This window comes from Amphibalanus amphitrite, unplaced genomic scaffold, assembly GCF_019059575.1.
Source record: "Amphibalanus amphitrite isolate SeventyFive unplaced genomic scaffold, NRLGWU_Aamphi_draft 000468F_arrow, whole genome shotgun sequence".
Lineage (NCBI taxonomy): Eukaryota > Metazoa > Arthropoda > Thecostraca > Balanomorpha > Balanidae > Amphibalanus > Amphibalanus amphitrite.
This window is the reverse complement of record NW_024881962.1, coordinates 275,495-290,287: the sequence shown is the minus strand read 5'-3', so window position 1 is coordinate 290,287 and position 14,793 is coordinate 275,495. Positions and strand designations below refer to the sequence as shown.

Sequence of the window (14,793 nt, the reverse complement as noted above, 5' to 3'; positions counted from 1 at the left end):
AGTAGACTTATGCTGGAAATTCATGCATAACATAGGATCTATTAAATGTGGCTGAATATGGAAGGATTTAAAACGGACAATACGAAGTGTTACAAGCGTTTATAAGTGAATGATAGAGTTTATGGAGGTGAGTTTAAATACGTAAAATGATTAAACGTGTATTAGGCTAAGCACATAATCTTTTTTCGAAGCATAAGAAGCACTATCCCAAGATATGCGCAATGCGATTCTCACTGCTTCATTTAACCCTATTAGTGGCAGGCTCCTGGCTACCCCTATTAGTGGCAGGGGGGGGGGGCTGTTTACGACCCCCCCCCCCTGATATCTGGAGATCTAACGGGCCGATTTTTAAAATTCAAACGGCATTCGATTTCGCTCAACGTGATCTACATTTCTAAAAAATAAAAATTGAAAAATCTCAATAGGGGGGTAGAGGGGGTAAAAACGGGCAAATCGCAGATACATTTTAGACTGTTTATCACGGCCAGGTTTCTGAACCAATCTTAACGCAACTTTTGCCGATCGATAAACAATGAACCAGGAATTCACATGGATCCTAAAAATATGCATTTTCAAAAATCATAAGCGGATACAGATCATTGAGATTGGGGGTACACAAAAAGTATAGTAAATAAGGTTTTTGTTGGTACTGTTTCTAAAAAGGGTGGTAATGGTCTTGTTATGTTACAATTTTCTTATGAGAGAACGACTACAATTGTATTGGTCATGCATAGGCGGTGTCAGGGCACCTATGTTGGGAGGTAAAACATAACCCCCCTTTTTGGACGCCTGGATCCGCCTATTATAGCAAAAACGTGTCAAAAGAGGATGCACAATAACTTTGTATATGTTATCACATGATACCTTTCATTCACTGTTCGTAAAACTGGTGCATACAGTTATAATACATCAGCATCGTGATCTTCGCCCAAATGACTCGCTTCACGAATAGGACCCCCCAATTCCCAGTGCTCTGGAGCCGCCCCTGGTAAAGTCATGAACTTGAAATTTTCAGGGAATGTGCACAATTTAGTTTTAGGAAAAGTCAGAAAATTTCAGCATCGTAGCTTCAGCGGTTTCAGAGATATTCCCGAAAAACCTGAGGGGTGGATGAAAACACCCCCCCCCCCTGCCACTAATCGGGTTAACTACTTCTTCTTTCTGCATAATCAGCGCTTCGGACCATAATTTCACACCTGGGAATGTTGTAACACCATGGACGGACGACGGGATTAACATAGGAGAAGAATAGGAGTCGGGGTAGGAGTAAAGTTCTATTGTTAATATGGCCAACGGAAAGCGGGCTAAAGAACTATCGACAGCGACTACACAGAATGGCGGAGTAGCCAAGTCAAACTAGCGCAACGTCGGCCATTGTGGCTGTACGATTACTCACGCAGGACAAGCGTCAACGCTTGTCATATGCGTGCGGGACCGATCGACAAAGCAGCCAACAGGTGATATGTGTGTGATAAAGACCAGGATTCGGTGTTCTGAGACGGACATAAAGTGTAGTAGTACGTGTTTATTGTTCAAGATCGAATGAATGGCGGTAAACGAGGGAACTGCAGGAAGTTTGGTATTACGCCGAGGAAAGAAGGTAAGACATACAAGTTAGCCTCTTTATTTTCTATTCCTATTTGACTGCTGATAAGCTGAAAAAGCTGCTGAAATTCATGAAAAAGTAACACATCAATAACACATCGGCAGTGCCCCCCCCTTAATTGAAGGTATTCCGCCGCTACTGTCGCAGCTAACATCAGAATCTGAGCGACGATAGAAGCCAGTCGATGACATAAAATAACCACATTCTATTGTGAATTCTGACACAAGAAAAAGATAAACAAATAGCTTGCCGAAAGCGCATAATGTTCCATAGGTATCACACGGCTATAGACCCAGGCAGATGCGAGATCCAGTTATCCCTTATTGGAGCATCCTCAAAGTGTGCTTACCTGGCGTAGAGCAGGTAGACGCGAGACTGAAGTGAGCGCACCAGTTTCAGCTGTTCGGTGAACGTCTTCAGGCCCGGCTCAAACTCTACGACTTCTTCCACCTATCCGCACACGCCCGACCAGTCAGAGGTCACCGGTCAAATCACAAAGGGCGCCTATCACCGCCCAGCCGGCCGGTCAGAGGTCAAAGGTCATCCACACACGTCCTTCCGATCAAAGGTCATGTCACAAAGGGCGCCTATCCGCACGCGCCCGACCGGTCAGAGGTCATAGGTCATCCATACACGTCCTTCCGAAAAGGGGTCACAGGTCACAACAAAGGTCACTCGCCGAGACCCCCGCCGGACCCACAAATCACACCGGTGGTGTTTGCAGGGGGCAAGTGAGCCAGGTTCAGGGGGCAAGTGAACCAGCGGGTGGTTCACTTGGGGTGTGACAAGGTTATTGGCACCGAGGGAAACTGTCTGTGGTGAACTGTACAAAGCATATACATCGGGGTCAAAGCCTACCAGCTTTCATGTGTGTGCCCTGTGACCGAGTGATGCCGGATGATCAGGATTAGAGTTGCAAAATTTCACTACCGCACTACCGGCATGCCGGTAATTTTTCACTACCGCAGGTTTATTCGTGGTAACTGGCATGTCTTGCCGGTAGCATGCCGGTATTTTTTATTTTGTGCAAAAAAATATCAGCAAATGATTCAAACTTTGGACACTAAGAGGCTCTCAAATTGTAGTAACAGCAATATTAGCCACTGCAAGATACATTTTGTGGTAGAAGTTCCATTGCTTAGTGTAGGGGTAACACATGGACCTCAGCATTTCACACAATTCACAGGCTTGGTTATAATTAGAATTGTCAAGAATCTACTGTGGTCTATAAAAGGAAGAATACTCATTCATGTTGCAAAAGCACGATAAACTAGTAAGTCTAATGGTAGGTAATACGTATAGCACAATAAAATAAATCAATGTTCATGACAACATTCCCTAGGGGAAAAGGCAGAATCAAAACACCAAAAAACACAATGTTTGGAAACTGGCCTTGAGTCCTGAGATCATGAGATGTGGTCTGAGAAACTCTACAAAGAATTTGACACTGAAAATCCAGCTGAAAAGGCAGGTGTTAGGTAGCCCTGAGTCTGACTTTGGTCCCATTATTAAATGAAAATGGATTTAAACTGGCATTTTGTCTTATCTTTACAAGAAAACACATCATGCAGGCAAAATTGACAAAAAGTGGCGCAAATAATTAGACAACCAAGGATTTACTTTTAAGATCCTCTCTCCCCTAATGAATGGATGTAATCTGATGACGTAATATTTATTCATATACCCTTTTGGTTGAATAACTTAAAAGAGATGAATTTCTTTGCAGTGAATTACACTACAATGTTGATTTCATTATAATTTAATATTGTGTTGGTTAATTTTTATCAATATAATCATTCACGAAGCAGTGGCTTGCAGTCGTTCAACATTTTTTTTGCAGCGTTTTAATCAGCTGGTTAAAAGCCTCTATTATGGCGCATCTGTTTCGAAATCGATAACCTTGTGTTTGTTCCCGCTTGAGGTTGGAGAGGATGGAAGATATCGTTTTTATACATATTATTTGGTGACTATTCTCAGGACCAGTGAGTTATTAACACATTTTTTACATGATTCGTATCTTATTCACGAACCAGCAAGCCATAGTGGATAGGAAAAAGTAGATGTTGATCTCGCTTCCTCAGTTAGGAAGATGGCCTAATCTGTACTTGTTAATCTATGTTTTGACCATCTATATTTTAAACATTTGGCTGGTGCCTGCAACATTTTAGGAGAATATGGAAAAGTAGAACAACTGTGAAATGTAAATGTGATTACTGCTCACTGTCCAGTCTTCAAAAACACATTTCAGTACCTAATTCAAGTCCTGTTTGTCCTCACCTTTTTGATGAATGTAATAGTTTTTTTGTAGGCAATACTTCTTTGATTACAGGTGATATTTTAACAGTTATAGACTGGAATTGAGTTTCAAAATTGTGGGTATTTGTGGGGCCAACTCAGCCAAAATCAGCCTGCTGGTATTTGTGGTTGGACAATGGATGGCTGTTGGGTGGGAGGGGTACTGAAACTGCCAAAATGTGGCATCTCTTGCAGGGGTAAGCTAGAATCAAGAATGCAGGTTTTTTTAGTATGCCGGTAATTTGGCGGTTTTTTTGCTTGGGGCGTGGTAGCATGCCGGTATCCCAGAAAATTTTTGTGGGGCGGGGCGGTGCCGGTAGCAGCCTTTTGGGAAAACTTTGCAACTCTAATCAGGATAGACGGGATTAGTTGAACACGAGCTCGCTCAGGTTCACGTAGCTAAAATTGTTCAGCGGCTTCATACCAGCTGGGGAGTTGTATTCCAGGGAAATGGAAAAAGGCATTAAGTATCATCAGTAAAACTTCGAGGTTCTTGTTAACCCTCGCACGACCAGGCCATTTCTCATAACACGAACGACCAGGGGGGGGGGGTTGTTACGACCCCCCCTGGCGTTTCGAAACGGAAGGTCGTAGAGCTTAGCGGAAAAAACCAACGGATTGCTCTCAACGAGATCTCGCGATTGGTGGTATATTTTTTGGTCCTAGGTCAATATTTGACCTACTTTTGACCGGTCAAAGGTCAAATTTTCGGAAAAATAGACTTTTTCAACTTTCGGCGGCGATTGCGGCAAAACGGTGGGAGATATCGACTTAAAACCTTCACTATCGTGTTCCTTGATCAATTCTCTATCGTTTGGTATGTATTTCGTTTCCCTAGCTCTAAAAATGGCGCGTTGGGAGCGCCGGAAGTCGGCAAGGTCACAGTCGGCGGCAGAAATTCGAAAAATCAAAATTTAAATTTTTGAAATCTGATTGTATTTTTGGATTTGGGAGGTCCATTTGCTCCCTATAGAAGCTAATATTGCTGCATATTCCCATTGAGGTGACAAGAATTAGCAAAATAGTGGTTCGGGCGCTTTTCAAAAATAGTACCGGACGCTGTTCCTCTTGTGACGTCATAGCTCCGTGACCTGACCTGACCCGGTCAAATTTCTTATACCATATGATAGCCAATACTTGCCCCAACATGCATGGGAAGTTTCATCACGATCCATCAACCGATGTCCGTACCACCGGCAGGAAACCTCGGGCGTTGGCACTCAGTTTGTGAAAATCCGGCCGGAGGCTGTACCTCTTATGACGTCATAACTCCGTGACCTGACATGACCCGATCAATTTTTTTTCGGCAAAAGATGCGCAAAGGTTGCCCCAGAGAGTATTGAAAATTTCAGCCCGCTACGACAAGCCGTTTAGCGTGCACTTCGAAAAAACCTCAGGGGGGGGGGGGGTTGATACAACCCCCCCCCCCTAGGCGTTCTAGGGTTAACTTAACCAGACCTCTTAGTAAAAAAAAAAGATAAATCAACGACATTGCATTTCAGATGGCCCAGTCAGGAATCGCGTGAATAAGGGATTGGCGATTATTTGCATTTAAATAAGTCCAAATTTTTCGCCACGATCACCGACTGGAAGCACACGCAAATCTAAACCAGGTCCGCGCTGGTTCTTATTCATTTTCGTAGAGCAAAAAGTGATAAGAATTGCAGTAATGATATTTGGAAAGGGCAGAGTCCCTACGTTTCTAAAACATTATTCACAGGAAAACGGCATTGTACACAATTATAGATCCATACAAACGACAAGTACATAGTTCTTATAAACTCTTAGAGCGAGTTATACTGCATATCTTTCCGCTAAAACATTTCAAGGTCACGAGAAATGCTACAATGATCTGTGCTTAACCATAGAGATTAAGATCTCTATGTGCTCAACGACCTCGGAAAGCTACTTGTATGTGAATCTAGCCTAAGGATGTTGTGCAGTGCACTGTGCAATACAGTCCGCTACGGCAGTAAATGAACATTCAAAACTTACTAGCGTCCTCAGCATTTACATATAAAGCTTTTGCTATGTCGGTCGATGCTTATACACAACCATTTCCCTACAAAGAGGCAACTTGTATCTGCAGATACAAGTGTAATGAGTGACTCATTTGTAGCAGTGCAGCAAGCCACCAGGTGAACAGTGAATGAAGCCATACGCATTACTATTTCTTCTAAAGTAAACCATAGCAGATGGGTACTGCAAATAAACGTAACTCCAGCAACGGTGAATCAGCATTCACTATAACCAAATATGTAATATTATAATCGTATATTGCCACCGTAGGTTGATTTGCAGGTACAGTAATATGAAAAACTGCAAAGCACAGGCAACGCCTGATGAAAACACTATAAGCACAATTTTTATGCAGCGATGTATACAAAAAGTACACAACACTGCGTGCTTTCTGTACGTTTTAATAGTTCAATAAGCCACAGTGCAATACAGCAGGAAGTCGAAGGACTTCGCCAGCCTACGCTACGAATGTTTTGAGCAGCGCTGGTTCGTAGAAGTGGCCAGTAGGTACGGCGATAAAAAGCTGATCATTCGATGTCTTCATGCAATCCTTCCCGACCCAGATGCAGCTGACCTTAAACATGTAGCCGTTTTGATAGCTTCCTGAAGAGTCCTATACAAATGAGATAGACATAGCGTTACAGGCGAGCCTTGTTAAGAGTAAAATTCAAGAATGATATGACATGAAGAAGGAGAAAGCCATCTAGTGGCAGATGTCCAGACAACATTGTTTTTCATCACAATCATGAGTAAAACAAACTGTCATATTCAATATGTTCCTCGCTCGAGCACTTAACAATGTTTCGAGACATATTTACAAGAAAATGGAGAAAAAACAATCAAAACAGGAATATTACATCCATGATCCATCACTGAACACCAAAACACGCTCATCAGTATATATTCAAAAAAATAAGTAAACAGCCTATTCATCGACATTTCGTGGCTAATGATGTATGGAAAAAGTCTTATGGCTACATAAACCATCTCCGTGAAACGTGATAACAATAAAACACATAAGCGAGATCTGAAACTTAATCATAAGTAAGGAGGCTTTAATGCGTAAGTAATAAGAAAGTATCTTAGGTTTGGTAGAGACACGATAAATCAGAACAGTTTGTATTGTGGTTTTGGAGATCCCGTTACACTTCTAAGGTCTCTGCTTCTGGTCTATTGACACTGACATCAACATCGTGTACTTTGGATCAAACTTCAAGAAGTGTTCCATCATCCAAGAGAACAAGACCATTTAACCTGATGACATGGCTACGAGCAACTGCCAACTGGTGAGAAATGGGGTTAAACTGATATACAGAACAAAATATAGGACGTGTACCAGATTTAAGTCCATGCCAAATGACGACTGAGCAATTTGGTAATTAGCGACTGGGTTTCAGCCATGTTTAAGATATTTCAATTGACAGCACTCCTCTAACCATTAACATAAAGCTTTTTTTTAACTTCTCAGGCGATGTGATACATAGCACAAAGCATCTACATTCTAGTGTTCATCACGCTATGCCTACACGGCACAATGAAAATTCCCTCCAAGAACATCGACACATCTATCATGACAGCCTGTCAGGGATCGCAAGTTCATAACGCAACACACACGCACCTAACTGGCCTCAGCGGTTCGGTACATGACATCCCAGAACACTGCACATATGCCTGGAGTTGCTCCCTGCGCTGACTGTTCACAGTACATGCTCATATGTTCATTCATTAAACCAGCCGGTCATGACGGGGCTCGGCGCCAGCCGCCGCCAGCCTCATAAGACGGAGCGAGCTATTAGTGCCACACGGCTTCACCGAAGGTGTCGGAGCTACAACAACGGCAACGAAGGCTGCAACACTGTTCAGCGTCCACATAGTACGGATAGGGTGGGTGTAGTACGGACATAGTCGGAGCTGGGTGTGAGACAAGGGGCATGGGTTTTGCGGCGAATGAAGTAACCTTGTGAAGGTGTGCTGGAGTAAGCTCGGGTTCAGACCCGTGTCAGTTTAAACATGGGGATTGTTCATAAGAGATGGGAAACATAATTCCTCCTTTCTCTCTGAATTCACGATAAGCTCTTCCAATCAAATGCCTCGTAGAAAATGTAACATACACACATTTATGATGAACAATTTTACCTTCAGCTTAAATCCTTTTAGTTATTTTCGTAAGATATAACAGATAAACGCATTTTATAAAATTACATATTTTTAGAGCCATATCCATGCAGATTTATAGCCATACACAATACACATGTATCAATACATATGAACACTTCCATACAAGACACGCTCTGCGGTGTAGGGTAACGAACGATCATAATACAATATCAAACTTTTATCCCAGTCGACCATGCGAAACAATATCACAATTTTACGCCCTCGACCGGCGTGTTGTTTTCTCCCGAGCCGCGAGATATCGGGGGCACCAGCCTCGGCATCCATATGGCTCGCGAGACACACATCTTCTAACCGCGCTACGAGACAACTTGTCCCGGGGGCGCTGCCAAGCCGGCGGCAAATGACCTCTGCCGAAACCGATTGTCGGTCGTAGTGCGCTGTTTATGGCGAAGCTGCGTGGTTTGGGGACGCGGTCGGGAACGGGTGGGGACTGGGGAGGAATAGCTGCGGATAGGACACGGCAACATGGAATGGGACAGCAGCCGAAAACAAAACAAACGATGCTGAAGAGCCAGCAGATTTGTGAAGGAAAATGCTGTATGAAGAATAGACATGGCATTAAATGTTTGTCACACAGATGGTTTATCCCAACAAATTGTCACCCTGTATAAGGTTAACGACACCAGCAACAGGGCTCACAACAATGACAAGTATGTTAAGTTCGAAAAGGTATACAAATGTGAGCATCACAGAAAAGAGATACATAATTGGTTACCGATGTGACCGTGGCGCCAATGGCATTGAACTATAGACATTGGCAGCCACCTTAGCTAGATATATACGCGTAAAGGATGGGTCCAGGGTCACGGTAACAAACAACACTAAACAAGAACAAAGATGTTACAACTGACAACAATTTACCCTTGTGTTAACCACATATTGTGCGGTGCACAGATAACAGCGAACGGTACTAAGTGCGGTAACTATCTCAACTATAACAACCACCGTGTCAGCGTGGTGAAAAGGTACACAGCTTTTAGTGCCACCGAGCATGAGCGCCAATCAAGTGAAATAGAGCAATGCAATGGTGAATATTATGTGCACATTGATTTGACATACGTAGACCCTGTTTCCATGGGCACTTGTGATCCGGCTTACCAAATAAAAATAGTACAATTTTCTCTAACTATTCGCTTGAAGCTAGGACTCCAAACAGATTAGCTTTATATAATCACTTAATCTCTTATTTTCATTTTTACATAACGTCTGACCACATATAATGGATAACCTAACCCGCTTTTACTGATCCGGATCATACGTGCCCATGGAAACCGGGCCATAGATGAAGATCACGTCACCTACCTACATCTCATGAATGACTTTCGGACACACCCAGCCACCTTAATTGGCACTAGTAACGGCAGATCAATCAGTCGTAGTTCGAAGGGTAACTTCCGTGGGATAACACCGAACTGCCGAACGCAAAAACAGTGTCGCAGTTGACACTATTCGAAACTTGGCTGCTCTAGTTTCTTCAGGTCGATATCGCAGCCGGCAGATAGCGGGGCGCCGCGTCCGACTGAAAACTATCAGTCGGGCGAGATCGGCGCCTTTCGGAGATGTCCCGAGCTTATGCGCGCGGCGTCCCGGCACGAAGCTATCTAATGCCCGGCCCGGAGAACCGGCGAGGCGTGGGAGCTTCTCGTAACGCTCTGGGCCGCCCCGGAAAGCCGTGGCGGTCCTCGCCCGACACAGGGGTCATCTGAGCATCGAGGGCCAGCAGAAAGGTCAGCGCCTCAAAAAGGTCAGCGCCGCTGAAGGAGCTAAGACAGGCGAAAGCAATGAAGGCTTGCACCAGCAGGCTGGGCCGAACAGAATCTACAGAGGAGGTCGCGCCGTGTGGTCTCGGGCTGAAAGGGAGAGGAAAAGAGAGCGGAAGAAGGTGGAAAGAGAGAGAGAGTGAGAGAGAGTGCGAGCGGTGTCATGGTACCGCGCTGTCAGGCCACAGGCGCCGCGGCCGACCGGCGGGTGTCAGTGTCAGTGTCGTCTGACACCGGTCGGCCGCGCGGATCTACCTACAGAGGCGCCGCGCGCCAAACAGCAGAGAAGCGAGCCGCGCAGTGGGGGGCGCCGCTCCGCAGAGAGAAGAGAGAGAAACGAAAGGAGATATCAGCCGCTCACCACCGTCTGCCACGAACTTCCAAGAGCGCGGAGAGCCGCTGTGGCCGCGGCACTGGCCGCGCAGGTGTATCTAACTGTGCGAGCTATGCTTTTTATAGTGGGGGTACCTCGTTCTACTTTTACATTCTGGCTGACCATGCTTATCCATCAGTGCACCATGCTTTTGGAGACCCCTGCGCGAGGTCCAATCACGTGATGCAGTTTATTGCCGCTCGCCACGACGGTCGTGTGGCGCCAATCATCTGATTTAGTCAATGGCGTGGTTTAGAACACCAAACACTGAACATCAACGAGTGCCGACGGCAGAGCGGGTTGTGGACAGTCGATTCGAGTCGCAGCGTATCGAGAGGAGCGCCCTTTGGGGAGCAACAGACGAATTGAAAATTCCAGGGTGAAAAAGAGAACAGCAAAATGTGGATGATTATGGCTAAAGGCCCTGGGGTGATATGAAAAATGATAGCGAAAAATATTAATATGTTGGAAAGAATGACGTTACAAAATTTATAGACAGTAAATTATTTCAATGTTTAATCAGAGTGCCAGTATTCTGGCCTCGCTGCTGCCCGCTCGACGGCCGTCCACTCTTCGCACTGACATTCCGGCGACTTACTTTAATCGTATTTGACTTTTTGGCCCCATCGGTCGGGTGCGTTTTATGCAGCGGCTGGAGGTCATCACACAACGGAATGTAGAACGGATTCCAGTATCAACGGGACACGGCACACCACAGGACCAGCTCCGAAAACCAGCACACGGAGCGACATTCAAGTCGGACCTCGTCACTTGAATGGCCTCGTAGCGACAAAGTTCATGGCGCTCCCAGAACTATAAGGCATATGTAATTGCTAGTACGATCAAAACAGTGTGTTAATGTTCATTGCATGCAAAACGAAAAGGAATTGCAAACACCGTCCTTCGGGAAAAAAACTTGTGGTGTTGTGTTAGTCTATTGAGAAATACGACTTTAAGCACTAAGCAGGTCATTGACAAAAAAAAACTAGTTCAAATGTTCCGCTAGAAAGCTCACCTGTTAAAGTGCTTAATGAAATTTTGTCGAATCAGGACAAGTAAGGAAGGCATATCCTACATCGCTGTTGCATTTTATTATGCCATACAGACTAATGAGTTTCGATCTATGTATTTTACCCCCGTGGCAAGCACAGCAATTTCGTACTTCAGTTACGCTTCTTTCTTACGCCCATTACGAATTTACCAAGCCTCTCCGACGAGCGGTACGATAGCTGATCCGCAGCAAGAGATTCTCCTGACAACAATCTTTAGAGCATACTCTTGAGCCACCCTCAATACCGAATCCGATCGCTTACCAGTGTCCATCACTTACCCAACGCCAGCATATTCCCTTTGGCTACAAGTGGGCTATTCCGCTCTCTCCCAGAGTATGCATACTTTCCTCCCCTCGTCTACAGGTGACCCCTGGTCCATAGATGACCTCGCGCCTCTTCCTTACCTTCATGTCCGTGTCGGTGGAATCCATGGTCTGTGCCTGCGCCAGGAACCGGCTAGACACGGAGCGGCCGTCCGCGTCCGAGCTGTGCATGAAGATCACCTGGGTGTATCCGAGCATTTTGAGTAGGTCCACCCACACGTCGGCCTGGTGCGAGTAGGGCGGCACCGTGCGCAGAAACGAGCCGTGGATGTTCTGTAAAGGGGGGGGGGCAATGGTCAGTACGGCGGCACCGTGCGCAGAAACGAGCCGAGAATGTTCTCCCGAACAAGGGGAAAAGTGTGGGGAGGGAAAGAAGTCCTGCAGCATCGAGCCTCAGCAACACACAATGCTTAGAGGAATTTGGGGATTAAACGGCCATACTGTCATGTGTATACCGACCGGTAATACGACTGCAATGGAAGTACTTTATATAGTGGAACTGAAGAAAAAGAAACATTCAAAGAGACAACATTTAGTCGTTGGAAATAGATCCAAAACGTAAGTGATCCAATGATGGGTGATCGGATTCATTAGCTACGACTAGATGCCGGCAGCGCCCGGGCGTTGCCTTGGGCGGTTGTGCCTCTGCGGTTGTGTCGCAAGCCAAGACGTAAAAAACCGAAAGCCTCAATTCTTAAACATCTCCCAATGCGACGGGCGCATTGGGACAGGACGGCAGACGCTTCACACCGTTCAGTTGTGAGGCGATTTTCTTATTAGACTTGATTTTCGTAGCCCCGTGGCGATTTGCCCTTCGTGTATCCGTGACGCCAACGACCTCGTGACCTTTGTGACTTAAGCGCTTTCCATGACCGTATTTTCTCATCTACGTGATCCGAACAACCTGTGACCCCACGACCCTGACGACCCATGACCCGTGACCTTCGACCCCGGTGACTGATGACCCGGTGACCTCACTGACCTTGTCCGAGAAGGCGCTATCGCGAGAGGTGATGCCCACCACGGGGATGTGGTAGAATCCAGACGTGTAGGAGACGGCGGCGGGAGAGATGTCCCCGGTGCTGGGGTGGGACACGACCATTGCGTACACCTGTAACAACAGACGGACAGATATAGATATAGACCTTACGCGCGGCAACAGACACAAACGCACAGTAGCGGCCACTGGCACCTGACTGAAAATAAAGTTGGGGGTGACGTTGCATCCAGCGAGCACTCAGCGTCATGTTCTGCGGGAGACCATAACTATAAAAAGCAGGATCAATTCCAATGCACAAATACGGCGCGGAAAGTCATATGCTTTTATCATTTCCAAGAGCCAGTTACACCTAGGCCGCCGAGCCAAAAACAGGACTGCGGCCTCCAGAGCTTGTTTGGCTGAGCGGAATATCTGACGTCGAGTGCTCTCAGTGTTACCATAATGGTGCCCTTCAGCCCTCTTCTTGCCAACGGTCGGCCCTTACCGACATAAGTGCCGCGCACAGCGCTTCAACGAGTTCAGATCGGCAATGAGAACTAGGCTTTATCCCCAGCTAATCTGGGCCTCATCTATCGCACAATGGAAACAAAGTCCCAGGTACTGACGATGAAAAGGAGGTGGAAACAACATTGTCCTCTACCTAGTCCAAAATCTAGACAGCATCGTTGAACCATATCAGTATCATAGGTTCATCGAGATTCGAGGCTTAACAAACACGAGCTGAAGCCTCTAGAGACAAGCAACACAGCCCACAACGTTAAGCAAATGTCTCGACATTAGTTCGATCATCGTAAGTAGGTATGCCAGTAGTGCAACATCTGTGCCAGCAGACACGGCCGAACTGCGTAATACACAGTGGCTATGCCCAGTTATCAAGCTAACCTACCGCATAGAAACTGAGCACCTGATTTTGACGGATGATTTCATATCTTTCTCATGCGTTTTAGCTTTAGAATGTTTCTGCATCCATGGTCGGTGAAGTACAGATAATGCCGCACACATAGGTCGTTACATTAAGTTAACATTAAGGTCGTTTTGCTGCTATATCGTTGATTTCCTGAAATGCCTAGATAGAACTGATGACGTTTAGCCCGATCATAACGCTTGTTAAGCAAAACGGTGTTCGTAGCGATGAGATTTCCCTATCATTCCTGAAATTCCCTTGCGACGACCATAAGAGATGCAATAAATAAAATAACCATACGTCTAGTACCTCAAGTTCCTTATGATAGGATTATATTTCGAGCCGCAAAAACACTCCTACATCCGATATCGAAATCAAACCAATTCAGCTGCTGCTGGACGGCTACAGACTCTCCCCGCTACGCGTCAATCCACGACGCTACGAGCGTTTCACCGAGAAGAAATAGCCACATCCGGTTGAAGTGGGCCATTCGTTTACGGCTCCTTTCACCTCTTCTACCGCTAGGGAGACGGTGTAGCCGGGGATCCTCACCGCAAAACATCACAGTCCTGTCACAATATTAGTCAAAGAGGCCGACTGTGTGCCATTTCTGCGCGGCCTATGTAACAAGACATAAGCCATTGCCGTCTCAGCCGGCTTTCATTCTAGGGAATGGGGGCGTAAAGGAGCACAACCAGCCACTTTATGGAATATTGCGAACTTTAGAGACGGCGGGCAGGGCGGTCAGCCTTCACTGGACACCGGGGATCAGTCAGTAACGGGACGAGCGACAGCCTGGGGAAGGTAAGAGCCTTCGTGGTTCCTCTTAAGAGTAAACCAGAGTGGGACGAGACAACATCTGACATCAACACGCCACATTTGGAACGGTTAGGAGATTACATTCAAAGAGCAGCATCATACTCCCGAGCATGACACGGAGTTTATGCAGGGCACCATCACACACTGTGTTCGTTTCATGATGAAGCTATAAATGGATTCGCAGGAATATATAAATTCATGATCTAGCCACTCGCCAGTGATTCAGTAGCCAAGGGCGCAAGTTCGATAGGTATGGCAAGTTTCCCCTTGCCTGAGTATAGGCCTTATTCCTAGATCATGCCTAGCTATTTCCGCTGCATAACTTCAGGAGTCTCGAGTTCGGCCTTTAAGCCAACCTGTCGGCGCTTAAACTCCTCTGAACTACGAGCAAATGGTCGGAGTGTCATAAAAACTGGATAAAAATCTACGACGTAGTTAGTGCATCACAAATCACAATATTGTGG

At 45.9% G+C, this 14,793-nt stretch overlaps 1 protein-coding gene across 6 annotated transcripts in view; it reads right to left on the bottom strand.

Moving 5' to 3' along the window:
- LOC122392087 (glutamate [NMDA] receptor subunit 1-like) overlaps window positions 1-14,793 on the bottom strand; it is a 99,792-nt gene that overhangs the window by 48,931 nt on the left and 36,068 nt on the right. For all 6 annotated transcript variants that reach the window (XM_043386594.1, XM_043386590.1, XM_043386592.1 and 3 more), the window contains exons 6-8: window positions 12,589-12,717; window positions 11,688-11,879; window positions 1,956-2,056 (exon numbers count right to left, since the gene is read on the bottom strand). In XM_043386594.1, the coding sequence (XP_043242529.1) occupies window positions 1,956-2,056; window positions 11,688-11,879; window positions 12,589-12,717 (422 nt within the window). The remainder of the gene's footprint in view (window positions 1-1,955; window positions 2,057-11,687; window positions 11,880-12,588; window positions 12,718-14,793) is intronic.